The 27,833-nt window shown below is 42.5% G+C and overlaps 1 protein-coding gene across 1 annotated transcript in view; it reads left to right on the top strand.

The window, feature by feature from the left end:
* Positions 1-27,833, top strand: part of nfasca (neurofascin homolog (chicken) a) — a 306,670-nt gene that overhangs the window by 201,446 nt on the left and 77,391 nt on the right. Inside the window, exons 10-17 of the mRNA XM_087973468.1 lie at positions 9,586-9,697; positions 11,170-11,354; positions 15,583-15,714; positions 18,890-19,033; positions 21,604-21,715; positions 23,450-23,616; positions 24,573-24,720; positions 25,971-26,095. Coding sequence (XP_087829594.1) covers positions 9,586-9,697; positions 11,170-11,354; positions 15,583-15,714; positions 18,890-19,033; positions 21,604-21,715; positions 23,450-23,616; positions 24,573-24,720; positions 25,971-26,095 — 1,125 coding nt within the window. The remainder of the gene's footprint in view (positions 1-9,585; positions 9,698-11,169; positions 11,355-15,582; positions 15,715-18,889; positions 19,034-21,603; positions 21,716-23,449; positions 23,617-24,572; positions 24,721-25,970; positions 26,096-27,833) is intronic.

Below are 27,833 nucleotides of genomic sequence, written 5' to 3'. Positions count from 1 at the left end.
TAAAAGTATTGAATTTCAGAGGCGAGGTAGGAAGAGTGACTGCTCTTAACATTGAGGCAGTATTTGACTGACTCTGACATCAGGGAGTCCTCACAAAACTGGAGTGAGTGTGAATTGGGGGACAACTCTCTGCTGGTTGGAGTCATACCTGACACATAAGAAGATGGTCATGGTTGTTGGAGGTTAGTCATCTCAGCTTCAGGACATCTCTGTCTTGTTCCTCAGGGTAGTAACCTAGGGCCAAATGTCTTCAGCTGTTTCAAGATTGACTTTCCTTTCATGATAAGGTCAGAATTGGAGATGCTTGGCCAAAATTGCACAATGTTCAGCACCATTTGCAACTTCTCAGATACTGAAGCAATGTATGTTCGAATGCACCAAGAAACTGAACTAACTGTATATCCACATTTGGATTGGCAAATAATATGTCACACAAATGCCAGGCGTTGACTATACCCATATAAAAGCAAATTACTGCGAATGCTGGAATCTGAAACCAAAAGAGAAAATGCTGGAAAATCTCAGCAGGTCTGGCAGCATCTGTAAGGAGAGAAAAGAGCTGACGTTTTGAGTTTAACTGACCCTTTGTCAAAGCATTGTATGTGCTTTGACAAATGGTCAGTTAGACTCGAAACGTTGACTATACCCACTTGCCTGGATGAGCACAGCTCCAACAAGCAACAAGAATGGTTCAAGAAATTTGACACCATTCAGGACGAAGCAACACACTTGATCCACCATTGATGCTTAGTGGCAGCAGTATGGACTACCTACAAGATGCTTTGCAAAATTCACTACTGCTCATTAAATATCACCATGACCATTTCCATTTAGAAGGATAGCAGATAAATGGGAACACTGCCAAAACGTAACCCTTTCCAAGTCACTCACCATCCTGACTTGGAAATGCATCAGCGTTCCTTCACTGTCACTGGGCCAAAATCCTGGAACTGTTCCCAACGGCATTATGGATGTACCTCCAATAAATGGATTGCAGCAGTTGAAGAAGACAGCTCACCACCAGCTTATCAAGGAAGCACAGCCGGTGACACCCCCCTCTTTTGAATGAATAAATAAATGCACAACGTCACAAAATACTTCCCTATGTAGCGATTAGCTAAAGGTATACAATATCCCAAAGGCAGCAATAGTTACTGGTTTAATCAAGTGTCCAATCAGAAGTAGCTTTGCCAGGTAGATATATAAAAGGATATGGATGTGGTAGTAGATGCAGTTTGAGTCTAAATCGGCCACAATCTCACTGATTGGTGAACAGCAGAATGGCCTCCTCCCTCCCCTTAGCTTGCTATCCTCAGCTTCCTGTGTTGATCACTTTAAAATCACTTCCCAATTTGAATGCATCAAATGAGATTTTTAAGGTTCTGTTCCAATGACATGAACACGCATTGAGGTGACTGGTCAGGAAGTGATGCAAGACTGCAGTATGCACTCCCCATTGATTTCTGAGGTTGAAAAGTATCAGATGGTGAATCTGCCTCTCATCAAGAATCCCAGAAAGGTTGGTGATTGTCTGCAGAATAGTTATATTACTAACTATAACTGACTATGTCAGTGCTCAACAGAACTGTGCACGTGGTCTGGGCTGGAGGGAGATACTTTGTTTTGCCATGGCCAAATTATGGGATTATTAAATCACAGAATAGCTATTTGGCTTATCGAGTCAGGTTCTGTTCTTTGCAACAGCAATTCAGCCTGTCCCATTGCCAAACCCTTCACCATCACCTCTCAAATATTTTCCTTTCAGGTGCACAACTAATGTTCATTTGAAAGCCTTGGTTAAATCTGTATCCTCTCAGACAGTACATTCAAGATTCTAACCACTTAGTGTACAAAGTTCTCATTATACAATTAACTTTAAATCGATGACTTCTGATTCTCAAATTTTCCACCAATAAGGAACAGTTTCTCAACATCTGCTCTCTGGAAACTTCTCAGTTTTTGAAAGCTGTCAATGAAATCTCCCCTCAAATGATTCTAAAGTAAACAACCTCAGTTTTTTCAATCCAATCAAATAACTGAAAGCCCTAGACATATTCTTTCTCTACTGACTCTCTGCTGCCTTCATACCTTCCAAAAATGCAGCACCCAGATTTATGCTCAATACTCCACTAGAGGCTGAAATAGTGCTGTATGAAAACTCACGATAAATTCCTTCATTTTGTACGTTATACCTCTTATTATGGACCAACCAGACCAGACCCCCTCAAAATATGTTAAGAAGGTAGCCTAGACCTTAATATTTTCTTATTTGTAAGATAAATGTCAGGTGCTGTGTTCCAGACACAATTCGATTAATCAAACTACTCGTCGTTAAGCAAAACACTATTTATTCAAACACTATGATTAAAATACAACAGAAAAAGAAGGAACTTGGAATAACTTAACTATATTGGAAAACTTAACAGAATAATAGATTATTTTACTACTAAACTGTAACTGTTCCAATAAAGCAACATCCCATAAACAAGCCTTGGCAAAAGGCAAATTCATAAAACAGATTGACTCACATGCTGTTATCAATCCAGGAGGAAAGAATATCAGAAGCCAATTCTGAGAGAGAGAGAGAAAACTCCAGCTTTAAGCTGTAGCAGAGAGGGTTTTGGCAGCTTTTCACAATCCCAGCAGCTTCTGCCGAAAGCTATCTAAAAATCCTGGTTCTGTAAGAGTTTGACTACACCCACTCAGGCTGCTTCTATTGTTCCAACTTTTAAAAAAACTCCGAGGCCTCACAAGCTGTTTACTGGCTTTCCAACTACACACACAGTCTTAAAACCGCTCTTTAAAAAAAGGACAAAATAACTTCTTAAAACTACAGCATCATCACACTGTCTTTATAAAACCCAAGATCCTGAGAACAATTATAACCACTTTCTGAACCTACTTTGTCACCTGTCTTGGTATATAATAATGACTTGTTTATATTTACTCCAGAAACTTTAGTCCATGTGCCCCTTTAGAGTTGCATCCTTCATGTTACATTAACTGTCCGTACTATTAGCAGGTTTTGAGAAGATTTGTAGCTCAGATTGAAGTTCTGGATGTAGGTTTGCTCGCTGAGCTCAAAGTTTCATATTCAGACATTTCGTCATCTAAAGGAAACCCAAACACATAAATAGAAAGCGGGCCATACCACCAGTGCTTCATCCGGAGGCTCACTGATGATGTTACCTAGTATGGTGACAAAATGTCTGAAAACAAACCTTCCAGCCCAGCGAGCAAACTTACCTCCTGTCCTCACTCTTCCTACAATGAGGCATCACTACATATTTCTCTGAATAAATTTCATTTGCAATGAGTCTACCTATTCCACTAGCCTGTCTACATTCTCTCAAAACCTGCCGCCAGCCCCTGGTGTTTCACAGTGCATCTAAGTTTTGCGTCTGCTGCAAATTTGGAAACATTACCCAGTGCACCCGAGTTCATGTCATTAACACAGGCCAAAAGAAGCATGAGCTGAAAATGTGTTGCTGGAAAAGCGCAGCAGGTCAGGCAGCATCCAGGGAACAGGAGAATCGACATTTCGGGCATACGCCTGAAGAAGGGCTTATGCCCGAAACGTCGATTCTCCTGTTCCCTGGATGCTGCCTGACCTGCTGCGCTTTTCCAGCAACAAATTTTCAGCTCTGATCTCCAGCATCTGCCGACCTCACTTTCTTCCCAAAAGAAGCATGATCCTGGTATTGACCTCAGGTAACCTCACTGTATACTTCCATCCAGTCCAGAAAACCACTGTCATTTTGCTGCCACTCAGCGATTCATACCCACGCTGCCACTGCCCCTGCCATTGTGGATGGTTTTTTTGTTTATGTTATTAAAGATACTCAAGGGATTGGAATTGTCCGATTTAAGAAGTTGGATCATGTACAAAGGAAGGCAGAGGGGTGGGGTGCAATGAGCAGATTGGAGGACCTTTGCCAAGGTCAGAAACAGGCCCAGGCATGGAGGGGACCGTTAGCCCCGATTTCCTACCCACCTCTGCTCCATTGTTATGTCTGTGCCCAGGCAGCCTCGGGGAGGGGTTACACAGTATCCACTGGTTCACTTGTGACCTTCACCAGCAGTGGGCACCGTTGGAGTGCTTCATGGAATCATAGAGATGTACAGCACATAAAGAGACCCTTCGGTCCAACTCATCCATGCTGGCCAGATATCCTAAATTAATCTAGTCCCATATGTCAGCATTTGACCCATATCCCTCTAATTCCTTCCTATTCGTGCACCCATCCTTTTAAATGCTGTAATTGTACAAATCTCTACCACTTTCTCTGGCAGCTCATTCCATATGTGCACCACCCTTTTGTGTGAAAAAGTTGTTCCTTAGTTCCCTTTTAAAACTTTCCCCTCTCACCCATAACATTTTCATTGAAACCCTGAAAGCTGATGGAATGCCTTCCTTGATTACAGTGTCCCTCTCAGGAGTCGTTGACATCTCATTTGGTTTAATTGATTGAATTCATTTTTGGTTTTCAAAAAAGCGTTTAAAAAGACATTTTGTCCATACAAAGGGGAAGTCAATTAGTTAGTATGATTATTGTTTGTACAAAAGACTATGCAACGAGATGGCAGAGACAGGACAGGAGGCAGAGATCTGTCAGGCTGCATCTTGTGAACAAACCTAATGTGAAGGAAAACAGTCATATCTCGTTTTGTATTTCACCATCAGGCTTGGGTTCACTTAATGCCTTTCGATCCCATGGCCTTCACCTTTGCTCACAAGTTATGGTGCCTTTTGAAAGCTGAATTTTTTTTATTCATTTGTGGGGCGTAGGTGTCGCTGGCTGGGCCAACATTTATTGCGTGTCCCTAGTTGCCCCTTGAGAAGGTGGGGGTGAACTGTCTTCTTGAACCACTGCAGTCCCATATAGTTGTAGGTTGACCCACAATGCCCTCAGGGAGGGAATTCCTGGATTCTGACCCAGCAACACTAAAGCAATGTTTATAAATTTCCAAATCAGGATAGAGAATGACTCAGAGGGAAACGTACAGGGGATGGAGTTCCCATGTATTTGCTGTCCTTGTCCTTCTAGATGAAAGAGGTTTGGAGGTGCTGCCTACAGATCTTTGGTGAATTTCTGCAGTGAAGGGAATGAATGTTGGTGGACGTGGTGCCAATCAAGCAGGCTGCTTTGGCCTGGACGGTGCCAAGCTTCTCAAGTGTTGTTGGAGCTGACCCATCCAGGCCACTGGGGTGTATACGTCAGACTACTGACTTGTGCCTTGTAGATGGTGGACAGGCTTTGGGGAGTCAGGAGGTGAGTTACTCGCTACATGATTCTCAGCCTCTGACCCTTTCTCATAGCTCCTATAATTACATAGTGAGTCTAGTTCAATTTCTGCTAAAGGTAACCCCCGGAATGTTGATAGTAGGAATAGTCAAATGTTTAAAGATTTTATTTAATTATACAATTTGTGTGGATCAGCTCATTGGGATGCTATCATTGTTAACCTGGTAACTCGATAACTTACTAATACTGTAACTGCAATGTATGTGCTCATTGATGGCTGTTCTCTGTGTAACACAGTATCTCAGTAATGCTACAGGCACATTGTAACACATGTAAGGAGGAACATATTTCCTTACAGTTCCCTCCCTCGTTGACTGTGATGATGTTGCTTTCTCTGTCATCTAGTGGACAGGAGCTGTACCTCCAGGGTAAAGCAGGGAGGAGGCAGAGCAAAGCATTGTCATCATTTCCACCCTCAAGACCATTCTGATTGGACCCTTCCAAAATATCTGCATGAATTATAATCACAGTTAATTATGTGATGTGTTGAAGGTGGGCTGGATGGTGTAAGAAAATGCTGGAGAAACTCAGGAACTTACAAAGAGCCTTTGGATTCGAGGCTCTCACCCTGTTTCTCTCTCTCCACCTTTGCTGCGAGACCTGATCAGATTTTCCAGCATTTTCAGTCTTGCTTTCAGATTTTCAGCACCTGCAGTATTTTATTTCTACACAAACACAGTTTGTTTCTCTTAAGTTTATAATCATGACTTTGGTATTGCTGGCATGTTTGCCAACACTCATGTTTTCAGTTTGCTCAGTTGTTTCAAAGACTTAAATATGAGACTTAAACACAGACATGGGGCAGAATGAGCCATTAAGCTCCTGGATTCAAAAGGTCATGACTGACCTCATTGTAAACCTCAAGTCCATGTTCCCGATTACTGTACTCCTGATAACCTTTCACCTGTCAGATTAATAAGGATCTAATTACCTCTACCTGAAAACATTTCAAGGACTCTACTCCTACTACCTTTCAGGAAGACAACTCCGAAGGCTTGTAACACTCTGAGAGAAAAACCATTTCTCACCTCAGCTGTTTTAAAGGATGACATCTGATTTTTAAGCAGTGACCCCTAGTTTGAGAGAGGAGCCTCCTCTCTATTATCATAGAATCCCTGTAGTGTGGAAGCAGGCCATTTGGCCCATTGAGTCCACACTGACCCTCTGAAGAGCATCCCACCCAGACCCACACCCTTACCCCATCCCTGGATTTCCCATATGCACATCCCTGAACACTATGGGCAATTTAGCATGGTCAATCCACCCTGACCTGCACATCTTCGGAGCGTGGGAGGAAACTAGACTACCCGGAAGGAAACCGATGCAAACATGGGAAGAACGTGCAAACTCCACACAGACAGTCGCCCAAGTGTGGAATTGAACCTGGTTCCCTGGCGATGTGAGGCAGCAGTGCTACCCACTGAGCCATTGTGCTGCCCCAACCATAACAAGCCACTCAGGACCTTGTACCTATTGATCTAGTCCCCTTTTACTCTTTTAAACTCCAGTGGATACAAGCTTAGTGTGTCCAACCTTTCCTCATAAGGCAACCCCGTATTTCAAGTATCTGTCTTGGAAACCTGTGAATCCTGACAGATTTCTCAATCTGTGTTATGCTAAGAACAAATTGTCACTTGCCCTGTCTTATTTGTGAACATGGTAAACATTGCTGCCTTTCTGTGGATCCTTGGTGCAATTAACTGAGAGGTACTGCCTCCTCAGTTAGGTTTAACCCTTAGGCTAATTACCCAGATTTTCTTGGGGTCGTATGCTATCTGTATCGCCATCATTGGGGTTTCAAACATTGTGAAAGAAAGAAGGGCTGGTGGGGTAGGGGTATATTTGTTGCAACAAGCTAAATTTTCCCATTGCTCCAATGTCCTCACTGAAATAATTAGAAATTAAATACTGCCATTTTCCCACTGAAATTACCAGTAGTCACAATTTTACTGTTTTTCAACTAGTATTCAACAGCACTGACACTTAGGCTTCAAAATAATAGGATTGTTGGCTTGGGTTATTACTTCTAGACCAGGTTTAAACTTCTCCCTGTTAGAAGGGTATTACTGAGGATTGTTAACCTTAACAATGTGGCACCACATTCTTACTCCATCAGGAGAGTATCTTCAGAATGTAAACTGAATCTGTTCTGATTTTCTGCAGTGCAGAAACCTGCTGAAGCTGCAAACACAGCAAACCTTTCATCAGAGCTTCCAAAAGCAAAGTGTCCAGGCAGCCTGTCTGTGACTGCTCTTTGGAAATAAAGCGACCCAATTACATTACACTACATTACAGTGTGGAAACAGGCCCTTCCGCCCAACAAGTCCACATCGACCTGCCGAAGCGCAACCCACCCATACCCCTACATTTACCCCTTACCTAACACTACGGGCAATTTAGCATGGCCAATTCACGTGACCTGCACATCTTTAGACTGGGAGGAAACTGGAGCACCTGGAGGAAACCCACGCAGACACGGGGAGAATGTGCAAACTCCACACAGTCAGTCGTCTGAGGCGGGAATTGAACCCGGGTCTCAGGCGCTGTGAGGCAGCAGGGCTAACCACTGTGCCACCGTGCCGCCCACCAATTCTAAATCCAAATCATCCCGAGTTGTTTATCAGTCACTTCTTGGTCCAATCACTTGGGAGTAAGTTTATACGCCCATGCACCTCAAAAACATCTCAAAATCAATAGGAAGTGAATAATGCACAATCTCTCAGAGAGTTGAGATTTGACCATCTCATTCGCATACCTGGTCAACAGGAACATATAATCCCTACAGTGCAGGTCGAAATCATTCAGCTCATTGAGTCTGTACCGACCCTCCAAAGCGAGTCCCACCCTATCTCCATAACCCTATATTTCCATGGCTAATCCACCCAGCCTGCATACCCCTGGACACTACAGACAACATCCCATCGTCAGTTCACATAACCTGCACAGCTTTGGACTGTGGGAGGAAACCCACACGCAGACACATTGTGAACAGAGACATCACCCAAGGCTGGAATCAAACCTGGGTCCCTGGTAATGTGAGGAGAAAGTGAGGTCTGCAGATGCTGGAGATCAAAGTTGAAACTTTATTGCTGGAACAGCACAGCAGGTCAGGCAGCATCCAGGGAACAGGAGATTCGACGTTTCGGGCACAGGCCCTTCTTCAGGAATCCCTGGTAATGTGAGGCAGCAGGGCCCCACTGGGTCATCCACTGGGTGCAAGCTCCAACACTAAGTTTACTGTCACCAGGTGTCTGACCCACATAGGCCTAGACCTTTGAGCACCAGGAAATGAACAACAAACTCTGTAAGGCTGTGAAACCTACAATTTCCAGGCTTATTCCTGTCACTATTTTGAAACAGGCACTTGACATCCAACCACAGCACCCTGAACTCCCCCTAGCCACCAGTTCTCATTATTGTTTTCCCTTTCCACGGAGTTTTCTAAATTCTGTTCCTTGGGCACCTTGCGATGTGATTTGCCAGCTCTTCAGTGATCAACCTACCTTATACTGGAGCATTACCATTCACTCCCTTTCCATAATAATCCCACTCCCTGCTCCACACTCACCTTCAGTCCATTGATATTTACAATATCCACCTCCTTTGTGAAAATTGAGGGGAAGAATTTAGCAGCTCTTTCATTATCTGACTGATGGCCTTCACACCTAACCATAGCATAGAAGGGGTGGATGTTCCCATACTATTTCTGAGCGGGGGATGAGCGTGCAACCAACACACCACCCTCACTGATGCGAAAACTGTCTGTATTGCCTGCCGGTCGGCCCATTAAGAATTGACAGACGAGCTGAGGCTGAGTTTATACCCCCTATCATAAGCTTGACACTGTTAACAAACAATCACCTTCCCAGCTACCTCACCCCCGAGCCCCATTCCCGTCCTCCTACTTATCTCTCAGCCCTCTCCCACACCTTCCCCACTTTCCTGATGAAGAGTTTATACCTGAATTGTTGACTCTCCTGCTCCTCGGATGCTGCCTGACCTGCTGTGCTTTTCCAGCACCACTCTCTGATCTCAAGCATCCGCCGTCCTCACTTTCTCCGACTGGTGACATACTGTCAGTCAAGCAGAGGTTTTAAACATTGGACCTTAGTTTTTGAACAATTAATTAATTACATTTTCAAGGCTCTTTTACCTTTTACCGCATATTTGAGAGAAGTCTTACCAGTGATTATGTCTAAAACAGATTATTGTGTTTTCTTTCTCCTCTGCTGTTTTTTTCCTTTGTTTTCACCATCTAATTTATGGCTTTTGTTTGCAGCTCGGCCAATCACAGAGCAGATTCCAAAGTTCATGTCACCGGCAGGGACGTCCAGCAGCAGAATTATTCTCCGAGGGGAAGACCTGTTACTGGAGTGCATCGCTTCAGGAATGTATGTCTAACTGAACTTCAAACTACGCTTCCAGTCAGTTGTAGGGTGTGGGCATGGGTGGGTGAGAGCAGGAGGTTGTTGCCCTGAGAAGGTGGCAGAGGTATTAGTTGGGCAAACAGTTGCAAGTAATTGTTTGCTACAACTGAGTGTTACTTTAGAGGGCATTAAGAATGAGCCACACTGCTGTGAGAGTTGGAATCACAAACAGACCAAACCAAGTAATCACGATGGTCAAAGATATTGTTTTTTTTGTAACAATCTATCAACTTCATATCTATCATAACTAAACCAGGGTGTGTGTGTGTATGTGAGAGAGAGAGAGACAGACAGAAAGGCATAATGTATATATGTAAAGCTCTTACATTCAGTACATACACGTTGTGGTGTAGGGGAGATCTCAGTGAGATGTGCTCTGACTGTTTCAAATACCCTCATTCTTTCATGAAGACGCAGCAGCTTTGGCTAATTATAATCTGGTCAACATCTACAGAAGAGCCTGTGTCTCAAAGTTTATAAATAGAGAAGGCAAAGTTTGTGGAATTACACCCTTTCCCCTTTGGAGCATTGGTATGAGTTGGAATATTGGATGAGCATTCACACTGAGACAGAGATCTAGCTGGGTGATGTAGCTTCATAGATGTGTGTCCGGGTGGAATAGTCTCTTGGAATGAGGATATCACTTGCATACCACGAGAAGTTGTGTGCATATTATGATATACCTTCCATAACAATCATCCTGAGGTGGGGCTTGAACCTGGAGCTTCTGACCCAGAGATAGGGACATGACCCACTGCACCAACAGACCTCTTGGCAGCAGCTGATTGTTGCCATTGTTATGAGATTTGATGCCAGTTGAAAAGTGTGGTGCTGGAAAAGCACAGCCAGTCTGAGGAACAGGAGGATCGACGTTTCGGGCATAAGCTGTTCATCAGGAATCAATGCCAGTGATGCTTTGAATTTGTTTTGAACCGGAAAATCCTGATATTTATTAAAATAATTAAGACACAATATTCACAGTTTAAATTTTGCAACTCAAAAATCAAAGAACATGAATATTAATAAATATACTCTATCTTATATCATCAATTATTTAAAAGATGATAATAATATCATTAACTCAGATATTTATAATTTAAGTTGCGTTGTTTTATACACATTGGACATTCACCCTCAGTAAACTCACTTCAGATATTTACTGAAATATTTACAAGAATATTCACTTAACCTGAATATTCCTGTAAAGGTACATATACAGGTTGAGATTTTTTGGTACAGTGTAGCAGTCCTTCATTGGTGTGTCATCCTACATCTCCATGCTTCAGTGTATCTCTAATGTTCCTTGACTTCAAGTCACAATTTTCCAACTCAGGGACAAGGCAGCTGTGACCGAATCATCTTTAAGTTGCAAACCTCTTCACAGTACACTGTTGATCTTGGGTCCACGCCACTGAAATAATTCCTCTGATTTTCAGACCCACACCGGATATTATTTGGTACAAGAAAGGTGGTGAACTTCCTTGGCCAAAGGTGCGAATTGAAAATTACAACAAGACATTGAGGATCACTGACGTTTCTGAGGAGAACTCGGGCGAGTATTTTTGCTTAGCATCCAATAAAATGGGAAGCATACGGCACACAATCACAGTGAGAGTGAAAGGTAAAATATTCTATCCAGATCCTTACAGTCTCCAATTCACTTGCTCCCTGCCTCCTGTCACACTGGATATAACTCTTTCATATTTTCATCTGTCGAACCAGAACTTGTGGAAGGCCAAATGGTCATTCAATCCTACTCTGTCATTTCAATAAACAGCTGAAATACTTTCTGAATTTCACTTTCCCGTTTTATCCCCATGTTCCTTGAATCCCTTAATTTCCAAAATTTACCATGTTGAATACACTCAATGACAGAATCCATAGCTGACTGATGTGGAGAAGTCTGAAAATTTGTAATCGACTGAACTTGTAATTGGTGAAGTCCTCACTGCTGTCACCATTTTCTAACATTACAGACGACCTGGAATATGTCATAGATTCACTCCCACTGATCCTTCTCTCTGGTAGGCTCCTGATGCTAAGTACAAAATGATGCCCACAAGATATATTAGACATTAAGATGTAGGAGCAGAAGAAGGCCATTCAGCCCGATGTGTCTGCTTTGTTATTCTATGAGATTGTGGCTGGATCTGATAGTCCTCACTCCATTTTCCTGGCTTTTCCCCATTACCCTCGATATCCTTAGTGATTAAAAATCCATCTATCTCACCCTTGAATATACTTAATGACCCAGCCTCAGCTGCCCTTTGTGAGAACAAATTCTACAGATTCACTGAGAGAAGAAATTCCTCCTCATTTCTGTTTTAAATGTGTGACCCCTTCACTCTAAAATTATGCCCTCTGGTTCGAGACTCTCCCACCAGTAAAATTAACCTTTCTGCACGTAACCTGTCAAGTCCCCTAAGAATCTTGTACGTTTCGATGAGGTCGCCTCTCATTCTAAATTTCAACAACTACACAAAGGTAGTCGCAATCTTAATGAACTGTAAGCAGGTGTCTTACATATTGTTCAATTATATATAAGATACATGATTGTATTTACAAGACATCAGATTCAACGTAAGATCATGTGCACATGACTATTCAGTGATATGCTGTTATCAAAAAGAACGTCAACTTGGGAACTGATTGGCTCCTCCTACGAATAGTCCTTTATATCTTGATGGGCGGAGCTTACCTTGTGACGCCTGTTAACCCCTTCAGCGCTAACTGACTACTGAAGAAATTCTTCCTCATCTCAGTCCCAAAATATCAACCTCTTATCCTGTCACTCCTAAAGAAGCGCTAGTGTCCCTAAGCATTTACCGCAATGTATAGCAATGAATTTTATAGATTTCAGTGAGTGTTTAGATCTGACAGGTAACCTTAATGAGGGTGTTTCAACTGCTAAAATGTTGGGGAAGTCAGGAATCAGGGCAATAATCTTAAAATCAGGCAACATCTCTTTTAACAGAAAACGAGAATTCTCCAAAACCCTACACTTACAAGGGTAGTCCATTCAGCCTCTCCAAAGAGTATCCCACCCCATCCCTGTAACTCTGCATTTCCCATGGCTAATCCATCTAACCTGCACATCCCTGGACTGTAGGAAGAAACCAGAACACCTGGAGGAAATCCACAGGGAGGATGTGCAAGCTTCACACAGACAGTGGCCCGGGAGTGGATTTGAACCCGGCTCCCTAGCACTGTGAGGCAGCAGTGCTAAACACTGAGCCACTGCATGTATTTATGACATTTCTACTTCCCACATCTCATTCTTGCTGATGACTTCTGAGCGAGGCTGAGAATTTTATTTATTCATTTGTGGGACGTAGGCATTGCTTGGCTAGCCAGCATTTATTTCTGTCCCTTGTTGCCCTTGAGAAAGTGGTGGTGAGCTGCCTTCTTGAACCGTTCTTGAAGTGCACAATGCCTTTAGGAAGGGAATTCCTGGATTTTGACCCAGTGACAATGAACGAACGGCGATATCTTTCCAAGTCAGTATAGTGAGAAGGTTAGAACATAGAACATAGAACAGTAAGGCACAGAACAGGCCCTTCAGCCCACGATGTTGGGCCGACCACTCATCCTCATGTATACACCCTCAAATTTCTGTGACCATATGCATGTCCAGTAGTCTCTTAAATGTCCCCAATGACCTTGCTTCCACAACGGCTGCTGGCAACGCATTCCATGCTCTCACAACTCTCTGTGTAAAGAACCCGCCTCTGACATCCCCTCTATACTTTCCTCCAAACAGCTTAAAACTATGACCCCTCGTGTTAGTCATTTCTGCCCTGGGAAATAGTCTCTGGCTATCGACTCTATCTATGCCTCTCATTAGCTTGTGTACCTCAATTAGGTCCCCTCTCCTCCTCCTTTTCTCCAATGAAAAAAGTCCGAGCTCAGTTAACCTCTCTTCGTAAGACAAGCCCTCCAGTCCAGACAGCATCCTGGTAAACCTCCTCTGAACCCTCTTCAAAGCATCCACATCTTTCCTATAATAGGGCGACCAGAACTGCACGCAGTATTCCAAGTGCGGTCTAACCAAAGTTTTATAGAGCTGCAACAGGATCTCACGGCTCTTAAACTCAATCCCCCTGTTAATGAAAGCCAAAACACCATATGCTTTCTTAACAACCCTGTCCACTTGGATGGCCATTTTAAGGGATCTATGTACCTGCACACCAAGATCCCGCTGTTCCTCCACACTGCCAAGAATCCTATCCTTAATCCTGTACTCAGCTTTCAAATTCGACCTTCCAAAATGCATCACCTCACATTTATCCAGGTTGAACTCCATCTGCCACCTCTTAACCCATCTCAGCATCCTGTCAATGTCACGCTGCAGCCTACAACAGCCCTCTATACTGTCAACGACACCTCCAACCTCTGTGTCATCTGCAAACTTGCTGACCCATCCTTCAATTCCCTCATCCAAGTCATTAATAAAAATTACAAACAGTAGAGGCCCAAGGACAGAGCCCTGTGGAACACCACTCACCACAGACTTCCAGGCAGAATATTTTCCTTCTACTACCACTCGCTGTCTTCTGTTGGCCAGCCAATTCTGTATCCAGACAGCTAAGTTCCCCTGTATCCCATTCCTGCTGACCTTTTGAAAGAGCCTACCATGGGGAACCTTATCAAATGCCTTGCTGAAGTCCATATAAACCACATCCACAGCTCGACCCTCATCAACTTTTCTAGTCACATCCTCAAAGAACTCGATAAGGTTTGTGAGGCATGACCTGCCCCTCACAAAGCCGTGTTGACTGCATTTAATCAAGCCATGCTCTTCCAGGTTGATGGGGAACTTGCAGGGGATGGTGTTCCCATGTATCTGCTGCCTTTGTCCTTCTCAATGGAAGTGGTCACAGGTTTGAAACGTGCTGTCCAAAGGAAGCTTGGTGAATTTCTAAGTGTATCTTGCAGTTAGCAGACACTGCTGCTACTGAGCATCGGTGGTGGAGGGAGTAGATGCTTGTGGACCTTTGTCTCAGTTGGATTCAATGTCTTAGCAATGCACTAGGAATGTCTGAGGAAGTGGGAGGTTTTTTGGAGTCTCAAGGTCCTGCCTTTACAAACATTGCCTTCACAACAATGAAAAACAGAGAGAGATTTGCTGGTTCATCCAGCCCAGCCCCATATAATGGTGATTTCTATTGGATCATAATATATATACTTGCTATTGCCCTTGGGAGTGATATAACCTGCTGAGAGAAATGAAAATAAGGCCATTTTAGAAGGTTGAGTGTTTCAGGGAGGGAAATTTAAAAACTTCCTCTCAGATGCATATCATCTCTATTACATGATCCAGCCAAGCCCAAAGGACCTGGTTGATGTGACCAAGTAGGAGATGATGTCCACCCCAGTTAAAAACAGGCCCAGGACCCTTCATTTGAGGAATACAAGTGACCAGGGGCATTACTCCCAGGTGATACACGTGGGGTAGTTGGGAAGCCAAAGGGTGGAGTTGTTAAGCGAGAATGTTTAGAGTGGGCTTCCAACTGTGAAGGCTCCACGAAGTCCAGCTGACGTCAAACAAATGCTTATCTAGGACTGAGGTAGCTAGGTCAACAAAATGCCGAAAGTTTTAAGCCTAGTCTCTGCTAAATTGGATCCCATCAATATCACATCCTGAGGGGAAATTTAATTCCTGAATTGAATGCCGTTTCAGCATGCACTGAGGAAGCAGTCTTTGATATGACCTTTAATACACCTGGTTGCAGTCTGACCAACCAAACAATGGCAACAGAAATTTAGCTGCCCCTGTGAGAAATAAAAATTCTGAAATCTATGTTGTGTTTAGTTGACAATTGTTTTGTGTTTAATTTTCATTCTCAAAGCTGCTCCATATTGGCTGAATGAGCCGCAGAATTTGGTACTGGCTCCTGGGGAATACGGCAGATTGGTGTGTCAAGCCAATGGAAACCCCAAGCCCAACATCCAGTGGCTGATGAACGGGGAACCCATAGAAAGTGAGTTAATGATGACCGCGTCATGACTTCTCTGTCTCCTAGTGCACCTATCCTGTTTCATTACTACTGTTTCTCCACGATAGCCAGTTGAAATGGAGTTGGGCGTAACTTTTAATGCAAGGTTTGTCAGACTTTTGAGTCTTGAAGAGTTCTTTGGAAAGAAAACTGAAAATATACGTTTTTGGGGAGCCATAAGAAGAAAACTTGGCAATTCTAAACCCACTATATAGATCCGTGCCATAATAATCAAAATATGTACAATAAAATTGTATATCAACTGGAAAAAGTATTAAATTAAGACAGAACTAGCTCTGAGTTATTGCATTTCATAACATTTGCTGTGTAGTATTAATAACAATTTTTTTGTTTCTCCAGTATATGCATACTCAGGTTTTACATATAAATTTTTATGAATTGTGTACAATCGCGTTCAAAACGATAATGTAAAAGTGGTGAACCATATTAATTTGCTGTAATAACAATATGTTCATATTCAGAATGGAAAAATAATAAGAAACTCACATATAAAATTTAAAAGAATCATATTGTGTTTCTGTTTTTATAATGGACTTGTAAAAAATTGGATTTGTTTCAATAATAATCAGCAAAGTTGTCTTTAAACAAACATTCACTTAAGATGTGTTTCTATCAGAGCATTTTTTTTAGCTGTTGATTTTAGAGACTAGAAATCACTTCTAATAACACATTCAGATTAATTTATCAACTCAGCTATATTAACAGTAATCGTCCCATCCAGGAAACCAGTTCCTCCAGCATTAGGTATTGTTTGAACTCAAGCAGCAGAGGAAGGCCATTTGGCGCATCAAGCCGACTCTGCATTCAGTAAGCTCAAAGTCAAAAATCACACGACCCCAGGTTGTAGTCCAACAGGCACTTCACCTGATGAAGGAGCAGCACTTCGAAAGCTTGTGATTTCAAATAAACCTAGTGGACTCTAACCTGGAGTCGTGTGACTTCTGACTTTGTCCATCCCAGTCCAACACGGGCACCGCCACATCACAGTAAGATCAAGACTAATCTCCCATTATCTGAAGTCATGGCACAGCTGTACTGCTCATTTGTTTTGAGCATAATAATAGTTTTGGTTAAAATATCACTTGAATTCAGGAAATGCAGCATAACGTACATGACTCGCTGAGACTCCCACTGGAAATCAAGTCTCTCTATACCCAGAGCCATCAGAAAAGTTAAAGGTTTTAAAGTAAGTGCGCAAGATTCCCAATTTATCTGTTTGTCAGACCTTGTAAGCACAGACCAGGTTTCAGTACTTAATCTCTAGAACCACTATGTGCTACAAGTAATTAGACTCTAGCTACAGGACATGGACATAGAAAAGAAAAAAACACATGGATGGAGGGAAAATTGGAAAATCAGCTCAGTAGTGTTTGTTCACAAAATCTGTTGAGTTAGTTCTTGCTGATTAGAAATTATCTCCTCAGCCTTTCTTTCCGCAATATTTTCACAAAGCACATAGTAACTGGTTCACTTACAAAAGCTCTGTGATTTATCAGTGTTTTAAACTTTATGCATGGGACATGGCGAGACCAGTAATTATTGCCCATCCCTAATTGCTCAGATAGGTAAAAACAAGGGCTGCAGATGCTGGAAACCAGATTCTAGGCTAGAGTGGTGCTGGAAAAGCACAGCAGTTCAGGCAGCATCTGAGGAGCAGGAAAATCGATGTTTCAGGCAAAAGCCCTCTATTCCTGGTGAAGGGCTTTTACCCGAAACGTCGATTTTCCTGCTCCTCGGATGCTGACTGAACTGCTGTGCTTTTCCAGCACCACTCTCGTCTGGAACCTAATTGCTCAGAGCATAGTTAAGAGTGAACCACATTGCTGTGAGTGTGGATCAAGAAAACTGCTTCTTGCATGATAGTTACCTTCCCTAAAGGACATTAGCAAGCCAGATGGGTTGTCTAACAATTGATTCATGGTCATTATTAGACTCTCAATTCCAAACATTTATTAGATTCAAATTCCACCATCTGCAGGATTCAAACCCAGGTCCCCAGAACATTACCTAGGTCTCTAGATTAATAGTCCAGTGATAATGCCACTGGGTCATCACATCCTCCTAATCAGCTCAAAAGTTGCAAAGTAGAACAACTGTTGAATGGAAGTTAATATTGTTTCCTTCAGGTTTAAAGTTGCTTTTAACTGCAGACACCAGAAAGACAATTCCTGATTGAGAGGAGCTGTGATCACTTCTCTACATTTTGTTCCTGACCCAAAACTGTTCACTTACCTCAGAGCCAATCACATGATTGTTTGCAGGCAAAGGGTCTTTATCATTGGTAACTGGTCATTAGTCCGTTGATTGATCCGCATCTTATTACCAACCAAACCTCCATCTGATTACAGAAACACTCGGCTCCAATTCACCCACAAACTAAATTTCAATCACTGCTTGTTCAAGCAGCTGTTTAAACAATGCTTGCTATAAATGCCAGGTGACTTGTTTTTCTATACATGCAGAAATCCCCAGAAATGTGGTTTTTAAAACTTTCTTTCTCATTTAAGTACATAATTTTCAAAAGCACAAAAGTAAAATGACACATAGTTACGACAATTATTCAAATAATTTCCACCCAAGTAGCAAAACCTTACTTTCCTTGGTTTATTTTCATAGACTTCACAGTGCAGTCCAATTGGAAAGGGTTTTGACGTGGGAACAAGACATTAAAGAACCATAAGTGGCTCCAGAGCTGCAGGTTGCTGAGCCCTGCTCCACTATATCATCTGTCTGATGTCACAGACATCATGCTATTATTGAAATTACAATTTATCCCTATTATTGTGTGTGTGTGTGATGAGAGAGAGAGGAGAAAGTGAGGACTGCAGATGCTGGAGATCAGAGCTGAAAATGTGTTGCTGGAAAAGCGGAGCAGGTCAGGCAGCACCCAAGGAACAGGAGAATCGATGTTTCGGGCATAAGCCCTTCTTCAGGAATGAGGAAAGTGTGTCCCACTTTCCTCATTCCTGAAGAAGGGCTTATGCCCGAAATGTCGATTCTCCTGTTCCTTGGATGCTGCCTGACCTGCTGCGCTTTTCCAGCAACACATTTTCAGCTCTGATGAGAGAGAGAGAGACAACATTCCAGAAGACGGTAATTTAAACAATGATTAATTAACCATCTCCTTCTTTCTCTGAAGAGGTCCGTCAGAGTCCAGGCCGTGAAATTGATGGTGATACGATCATCTTCCGAGAGGCACAGATAGGAAGCAGTGCTGTGTACCAATGCAATGCCTCAAATGAGCATGGATACTTACTGGCCAATGCATTTGTCAGCATTCTCGGTATGTTTTGATGCAGCTGCCTTCTCCTTGATGGTTTATGTTGAGCTGGAAGTTTTGGTTTGCCTCTGAGTCCGTGAGTTGCAACCTTGAGTTTCATGGTGAACATGTTAGCCTTGGATGATGTCCAAAGGGGGTAGCTAAAGAAAAATTGTGAACAGTTTTGTGCCCCTTATCGAAGGAAAGATATACTGGCATTGGAGACTGTCCAGAGAAGGTTCGCCAGGCTAGTATGGAGAGACTGGCTTACAAGGACATGTGGAGTAGATTGGGCAATTCAGAAGAATGAGAGGCATATTTATTGAAACACAAGATTCTCTGGGGACTTGACAGGGTAGATACAAAAATGTTGTTTTCCAACGGGCCAACGGGCATTATCTCAAAATAGGGAGTCAACCATCTGAGACAGAGATGAGAAATTTCTTCCTTCAGAGGGCAGCGAATCTGGGAATTGTTTACTACAGAGGGTCATTGAGACTGGGTCATGAGGTATTCAAGGCTTAGTCAGGGAATCAAGGGTTCTGGGAAAAAAGGCAGGAAGGTGGAGTTGAAGATTATTAGATCAGCCATGATCTCATTAAATGGCAGCACAGACTTCATGGGCTGAATGGCCTATTTCTGCTCTGTGTAGTCTTGTGGTCTTAAATGGGTTTGCATACTTGATCTTTGATTATAGTGACAGTGCTTGGGATGTTGGAAGATAGATAGAGAGAGAAAGAGAGTGAGATTAAGAAAGAAGAAGTCTTCAACTCCTCCCATAAATCTGCATGCTGATGATTAGTTCACTGTGCTGTCACTGAGTCACCATCTTCAGTGAAATGCTGCTCTTTCAGTGCAGGCGTTTGTGAGGCATGTTTGCCTATTCTGCCAAATCCAGGCACAGTGAATAAAAACTCTTGTAGTACATTCATCTGAAATGCTGCATTAAGACCTTGTTCACTCATCACTAATGTAACATGCAAACTTATACTCTGTAATATCTAGACTGTCTGACTTCTAATATAGTAACTGTTCTGTAAACGAGAGTATGACTTTGATATAAGGTAACTGATAATTACCCAATGTTTCCTCATTAAATTCAAAATGATTAAGGCAATCATTCAGATTGCACATTGGGTCACTTGAGATTTTAGTGTAGGACTATTTTTTAAATATGCAATAAAGTTGAGAAAACTCTAAATACTACAGGAGGGTGTTCATTAAATTGAGTTTGATGTGCAAGTAAATATAATATTTTGAAATTTATTTGATGGGTTTAGGGAGTTAAGGAATATTGCTTATAAAAGTTACTCTACTTTTGCCTCTGTCAGAAGTTGAAGTCAGCAGAGGTTAGGATTGGTGGTGAATGTAGAATGGATGGAGTGAAAGTGAGAGGATCACTATGAGGATGTGATGGACAGCCCGAGAGTTGGTGACCTCATTGTCTTTTCCATTTCTCTTCCTTGTATTCATATCAAGATTGTTGTGCCATTAAAACAGTTCCGTCAGAGGCTTGTGCAATTTGCGGTTTGCACTGTCTATCTGTTTAGTTCACTAAAAGAAAAGCACCAGTAAAACACCTGAGCCAGGCACTGAGGAATAGTCTGCAATTGTCAATGTCTAACAGAAACGAAAACTATTATTTTTCCTAACCTTGTGTCGCCTCTGTATGTAATCTGTAGATTACCTTGTCAAATTGTATTATGAGTAAAGGTAAAGTTGCCATAGTCCTCCTCTGTCATCAGAGAGGATAAGTCAAGGTTTAACTTAAGGGTCACCATGCCTGAGGTGAGGAGAGAGCTGATGGAGGAGAATCCTTCAGCTAGTACAAGAATGGAACTCATGCTGTTGGCATCAGTCTTCATTGTAAATCAGTCATCCAGCCAACTGAGCTAACCACAAAAGGAACATGGCTGAGATAATGTTCTCACCTGTCTACAGGTCTGCATGTTAGCCTTGGCTCCATTGATGCCTCTCAGTCCAAAGACTGTGGGCCTCTCTCACTCCATGAGCATGTAAATTTGGCCAAACCTTTGTGAGTGCTTAATGAGCAGAGATGCTGCCAATCAGATGAAATATTAAAGTGAGACAGGGATATGTAGATGATTTCTGTGGTAGTTCTTTCCAAAGAAGCACAGGCAATTGTCTTGGTGACAATGAAATCCCAACCATATTAATTTATACTTCACTCAGGATCACTTAAGGGACATTGCCGTGTGCATAATGCCCATCAATTATCAACTATTACATTCAAGATACAGTTCAGGAGTTGTGAAGGACATTGATATCCTGAGGTCTCTTTTGCCTCTGGTAAAAAGACACCAGTATTTATTAGCATTTTTAGAAAGAGGTTGGTTGGCTCAGTTGGCTTGTGGTTTGCAATGCAGAGTGACCCCAGTGCAGAGTGACCCCAACAGTGTGGGTTCAATTCATGCGTCAGCTAATGTTAACAGAAAGAACCCTCCTTCTCAACCTCTCCACTCACAGTGAGGTATGATGACCTTCTAATGAAAGTGCAGTCTAGTGGTGCAGTCTATGGTGACTTTAGCATTTTGGTAAAGCTTTCCAGTTGATGGAATCTTCTTTGTTCGCAGATGTGCAACCAAGAATATTGACTCGACGAAACCAAATTGTCAAAGTGATAGAAAATAACCGAACAAGGCTCGATTGTCAGTTCTTTGGTTCACCAATCCCCACCCTGCGATGGTAAGTTGCTGAGCCATCAGTTAGTAGCACAGTATTTATATTGTGTGAGCAGTTCCTGGTGGATCCACCGATGGAGCTTGATATTTGAATAGCATGAGACAGTATTATAAGCTGGAAAATACTTTTTACCTTAAAGTGTCATCAATTTATTCTTCTTTTAAGCTATTCATTCATAGGATGAGGTATCACTGCCTAACATTTATTGCCCATCTCTAATTGCCAAAAGGGAAGTTTAGAGTCATCATATTGCTGTGGGTCTGGAGTCACAAATGGCCAGACCAGGAAAGGACAATGATTTCCTTCCATAAAAGGGATTAATGAACCAAATGGGTTTTTCGCCAACAATTGATACATGGTCATTGTTAGGATGTTAATTACAAATTTTCATTCAATTCAAATGCCACCATCTCCCAGAACATGACCTTGGTCTCTGAATTAACAGTCTAGTGATAATACCACTAGGACATCACCTCTCCAATGCAAAACTTTTCAAATTGCTAATCTCTTTTCTTGAAAAACATGGGAGTATAAAGAATTTCCAGACACTTTAGGCTTGATGATTCCAGTAATGTATTGAATGTTGGAGAAGCTTCTGGTGAGAACTGGGCGACTGAATGGTTTCTCATTTTTTGTACTAAATATCGATATCAAAAACGGTCAGGGTCTGCACACATGAAGTATTAAGTTTTTATTTTGGATGATTGTATAACATGGTCACTATCAGCCTAGGCATCTTTCCCAACTCAAACCCAAGTTAAAATCTTAGTGAAGTCACATCAAGTCATAGAATCATAGAGATGTACAGCATGGAAACAGACCATTTGGTCCAACTCATCCATGCTGATCCAATATCCTAAATTAATCTAATTTGCAGCACTTGGCCTATGTCCCTCTAAACCCTTCCTATTCATCTACCCATCCAGATGCCTTTTAAATGTTGTAATCGTACCAGCTTCCACCACTTCCACTGGCTCATTCCATACACGCACCACCCTCTATGTGAAAAAGTTAGCCCTTATGTCCTTTTAATACTACCTCTTTCACCCTAAGCCTATGCACTCTAGTTTTGGACCCCCACCCCAGGGAAAGACCTTGTCTATTTACCCTATCCATGCCCCTTATGATTTACTTTCAGGTGTGAAGCTTCAACAGTGAATGGCAGCACGGTGGCTCAGTGATTAGCTCTGCTGCCTCGCAGTGCTAGGAACAGGATTCAATTCTACCTCTACCCTCCACATAAAGCACCACTCCCCCTCCCTCTAGTGCTTGCCTGACTTTACTTAACTACCCTCAGGAACTCCTCCATGCTCACTCTTTCATGAACATTTGCAGTTCCAGTTGTATCCACTGTATCTGGTGGTGCTACTGGGACTGAGAGCCCTCAGCTCTCTGGTTGGTCAGAACCGCTTGGAGGTGGGGCCTCCACCCTTAAAGACACACAACCCCCGACAGTGGTGTCCCGTTCCACTGCAAGTTTTAAAGATGGCCACCACATTCTGACCAGATGTTAGGACCAAACCGTTAAATTCAGGCGATAGAGTCAAATAGTGTAGAGTGCTCCAAGGAGGTCTAACCAAGATTATATGCAAACCTAACATAACTTGAGCGATAGAGTCAAATAGTGTACAGTGCTCCATGGAAGTCTAACCAAGATTCTAACCTTACATAACCCGATGTTTTGTAACTGAACTGACATCCCATCCTTTCTCTGATTCGGTTCTTTTGTGTCTTGAGGTTTAAGGATGGGCAGGGCAATAATCTTTATGGAGGAAACTATATCATCCATGACAATGGGACTTTGGAATTACGACGAGCACGGAAGGTTGATGAGGGAACCTATACCTGTGTAGCAACCAACATACTGGGCAAGGCTGAGAACAGGGTGCGACTGGAGGTCAAAGGTAACTTTTGTATGCCAGGTAATGAGGCTTGCATCACCTTGTGGGTTGGACGTGTTTGCTGGAACCTGGTAAAGTTCCATTGGGATTCCAGTCTAAAGTGAAAGCTGCCATTGGTTGCTGGGCATAACCACTCCCTCGATTTTCTGGTTTTAATGAGAAAGCCTGTTCACCTTTTCTTGGATGTTGTGGAGGTTGAAAGTCTGGAATAGCATGACAATGTGCTTGAAGGACAGATCTGGCAGTATCTATTTTACTTTCTCAAGGGATTTAAACATGGCTAGTTAGACAAGCATTTCACCCCAAATTGCTCTTGAACTGAGTGACCATTTCAGGGACCAAGTCCGAGAGCCATTTCAGGGGCCAGCTAAGAGTGAAGTGCACTACTGTGGGACTATAGGGCAATCCATTAAAATACAGGACAGTAGATCACCTGGGGACAGAAGTCTGATGTTTTCGCGTTGCTCTCTGGACTTTACCATGGAGGATAGACACATGATACTCAGTGTTTAGATTAGAGTGGTGTTGGAAAAGCACAGCAGGTCAGGCAGCATTCGAAGAGCAGGAAAATCAATGTTTTGGGCAAAAGCCCTTCATCAGGAATAGAGGCAGGGAGCCTTCAGGGTGGAGAGATAAATGGGAGGGGGGGGGGGGAAAGCAGCATGGGGCTGGGAAGAAGGTAGGAAATAGTACAATAGGTGAATGGAGGTGGGGATGGAGGTGATAGGTCAGAGAGGAGGGTGGAGCGGATAGGTGAAGGGAGATTGGCAGGTAGGACAGGTCATTGCCCTCATTTTCCAGCACCACTCTAAAATAAACTCTGGTTTCCAGCATCTGCAGTCCTCACTCTTGCCTACATGATAGCTAGGTGGTGGGACATTAATTGTGGTACAGTTCCTTGAGCTGCTCAAATGATAACAATGCTCACCTTTTCTAAATTTCCTTTTCTGTTCATGTAGACCCTACAAGGATCATCAGGGCTCCAGAATCTATCACAGTGAAGAGGTCACTTGCTGCAAAGTTTGAATGTAAAGTGAGACATGATCCCACATTAAGAGTGACAGTGACCTGGCTCAAAGATGACAAAGTTCTGTATTTGCCTTGGAGGTGAGTGTTCCTTGTTCGTCGCTTCATCACCTCTACCATGTGTTTCCCCTATCCTTGCTCGAGTTACATTTTCCAGCAGGTTCTGATTTTATTTTTTTTTACGCCAGCATTTATTGCTAATCCCTAGTTCCCCTTGAGAAGGTGGTGGTTGTAGTGATTGTAATGAAGTCAGCCAGCTGGACATCATAGAATATGAGTTCCATTATTGGGTCTGTTAATATGGTCCAGTCAGGGAGTCTTGGCTGACAGATATACACAGAAATGTCAGGGTTACTGATACCCTCCTGCCTGACTTTGTATGAGGCAGTACTAAAGTCAAGGACTGTTCATGTCTCGATAAAGGGGGCTTTGGTGATAGGACCTAGTACAGTGCATAGGCTGCAGGGAGACCCACAATGTTGTTGAGAAAGGAATAACAGAGTTTTGACCTCGTGACAGTGAAGTGACGATCTAGTTCTCTGTCAAGATGATATGTAGCTTGGAGGGAAATTAGCTTTTGTGGTGTTACCATGACCCACCTTCTGTTTCCCTCAACATGGTAGAAGGTTCTATATAAGGAGCCCTAGGTAAGTTGTTGCAGTATCCTGCCACTGTGCTCCAGGGAGTGAGTGTTGACCATGTGACTATGGCAAGTCTTCATCCGCTGATGTAAGTTTAGAAAATCAAGCTCAGTTTCAATGGACACAAGAAAACCTGATGAGTTATTAGAGAGCAACCATCCTCTGAAATGTTGTTAACATAGGCCTCTCCCTCGTTAACACAAAACAATTGCTCATTAATTTAAACTGCTCCCACATTAACATAGGCCACTCCCTCAATAATATGGGCCATTCTCTCACTATCATGGGCTAGTCGCTCACTAATGTAGGTCACTCCCTCACTAACATTTGCCAGTCCCTCACTATCTTGGGCCACTCCCTCATTATCAGGGGCCACTCTCTCACTATCATGGGCCATTCCCTCATTAGGATAGGCCACTCCCTCACTAATGTGGGTTACTCCCAAACTAACGTGGGCCACTCTCTCACTAACATGGGCCTCTTCCTCATTAAGATAGGCTACTGCCTCACTATTATGGGCCACCCCCTCGCTAACATTGGCCATTCCCTGACTAACATAGACCAGTATCTCATTAATGAGGGACAGTACCTCCCCAGCATCAGTCAGTAGCTCTCAAATGGAGAGAGAGGGGAAAATGGGAGGAAAGGCAATAAAAAATGAAAGCTACTTAAACCTGTCTTTAATTTCAGGATGAAGAAAGATGAGGACTCTTTAACAATCATTAATGTGTCTGAACGAGATGAAGGGATCTACACATGTGTCGCTAGCACAGAACTGGACAGTGACTCAGCTAAGGCACGCCTCACTGTTCTCGGTAAGTTTCAGGATCTTGTTGCTTCTCCGAACCATAAATTAATACCGTTACTTTCCTGGTGAGACAGATATTGGATATTTCTCTGTTCCCCTTTCCTTAACTGCTTTGTTTGGCCCATGGAGGAAAATGGTGCTGGAGTTATTATATTACCCACAACTTTCTCTCCAAGAAGGAACTCCTGTTTCTGTGTGACATGGCTGCTGTTGCCTGGTCTTAGAACCTCAAAGCCAATGATCCTGTGCTTGGACAGAGGGATCACCTGGTGCATGTGTTTTTACCATGGTTGTATCCAACCTATGCAGCCCTTACTTAGTATGTTTTCACCCATATTGACATAGGACCTTTTGCAGCAGCCATATTATCAACAGAGTGTTGAGAATATATGATATGTTTTCATATCATTCATATCGGGCAAGTACAGTAATGCCAGAATGCTCACATTCTTCCTCTTAGCCTTCCTGCATCTAAAGATGTTTGACATAGCATGCATTTGCATTGATTTCCATACATCATTTCTTGTTGAACAGCTTGCTAGCCTGAATCCAGAAGTTATAGTTGGAGAGGTGCCACCCTTCATCCTCTGTGACTGGCTGAGAGTTTCTCTGTTTTTGCCTGTCATAGAGTCAGGGTTTGCAAGTTGCCAATCAACCTATGGCTTTCCATGGCTATCAAGTCTGGGTGTGAGACTCAATGCTTGAACGTCCAGTTGAGAGGCATAGACCCTAATGACTGTGTGACAAGACACAATCTCACAAAATAGAAAGTACAAAACAGGACAGGAGAAAAAGTTATGTGTGTATGATGTGTTTGGCCCATCAAATCTCATTGTTTTAATGTCGGTGAAGGATATCAGAATGTTTTGATCCAAAGTAAGACAGCCCCATGAGAAAAGAACAAGCTGTTCTGACAATGTGAGTAGGCTGGACATGACACTGCTTCAAAGCACAGTGAAAACGCCAGAAAAATAATCAGCGTTGGAGACACAGAATCAGGAAGACTTCAAAGTTTATTTAAAATGGTCTCTTTTAAAGAAACTTGGAGAAAGATGCCCGCAGAAGAGGACAATACGGAAGAAACATAAGATTTAAAAAGATTTATTCAGTAATTAAACCACAATTTTATCACAAAGATTTATAAAAACTGCAACCAAAGAAATTTTATTTTAAAAAATATGCAGGAGGAAGTATGCTGTATTCTGGACTGTTAAAGGCAGGAAAATATCCAGCTTGCTTGGAGAGAAATGGGAAAATCTTGAATAAGATGGAAAGTCAGCATTAACCAGGGAAAGTCGAGAGTGTGGTGCTGGAAAAGCACAGCAGGTCAGGCAGCATCCAAGGAGCAGGAAAATCGACATTTTGGGCAAAAGAGGGCTTGACTCTAACCTCCAGCATCTGCAGTCCTCACTTTCAACTAGTTGATACTAACCAGGGAAAACCCATGTACAGACAGTATTACAGTGAAGCAGGATTTTAAAGTTTGAAACAGGTAAATTACTGCAGAAAAGCAAGGTAATATTGTTTAAATATTTATGGAAGAATTTCATACTTTATTACTACAATACAGATTTTCTTTTTAAAAATTGATGGACAGAAAAATTACTGACATGTGGCTGTAATCAGAATGTAACAAACTTCAGCAAATAGAACCTAAATTGATGAATGCAGGAAGACGTGCCCATAGAACAGCAGATTTCAAACAGTATTGAAATGCCATTGATTCAAAACAACTTTACAGTCAA

This window comes from Chiloscyllium plagiosum, unplaced genomic scaffold (genome assembly GCF_037043375.1).
Source record: "Chiloscyllium plagiosum isolate Xiang-an unplaced genomic scaffold, Cpla_swu_hap1 HiC_scaffold_26, whole genome shotgun sequence".
Classification (NCBI taxonomy): domain Eukaryota; kingdom Metazoa; phylum Chordata; class Chondrichthyes; order Orectolobiformes; family Hemiscylliidae; genus Chiloscyllium; species Chiloscyllium plagiosum.
The sequence above is the reverse complement of the archived record's forward strand: the minus strand, read 5'-3'. Positions and strand labels throughout refer to the sequence as shown.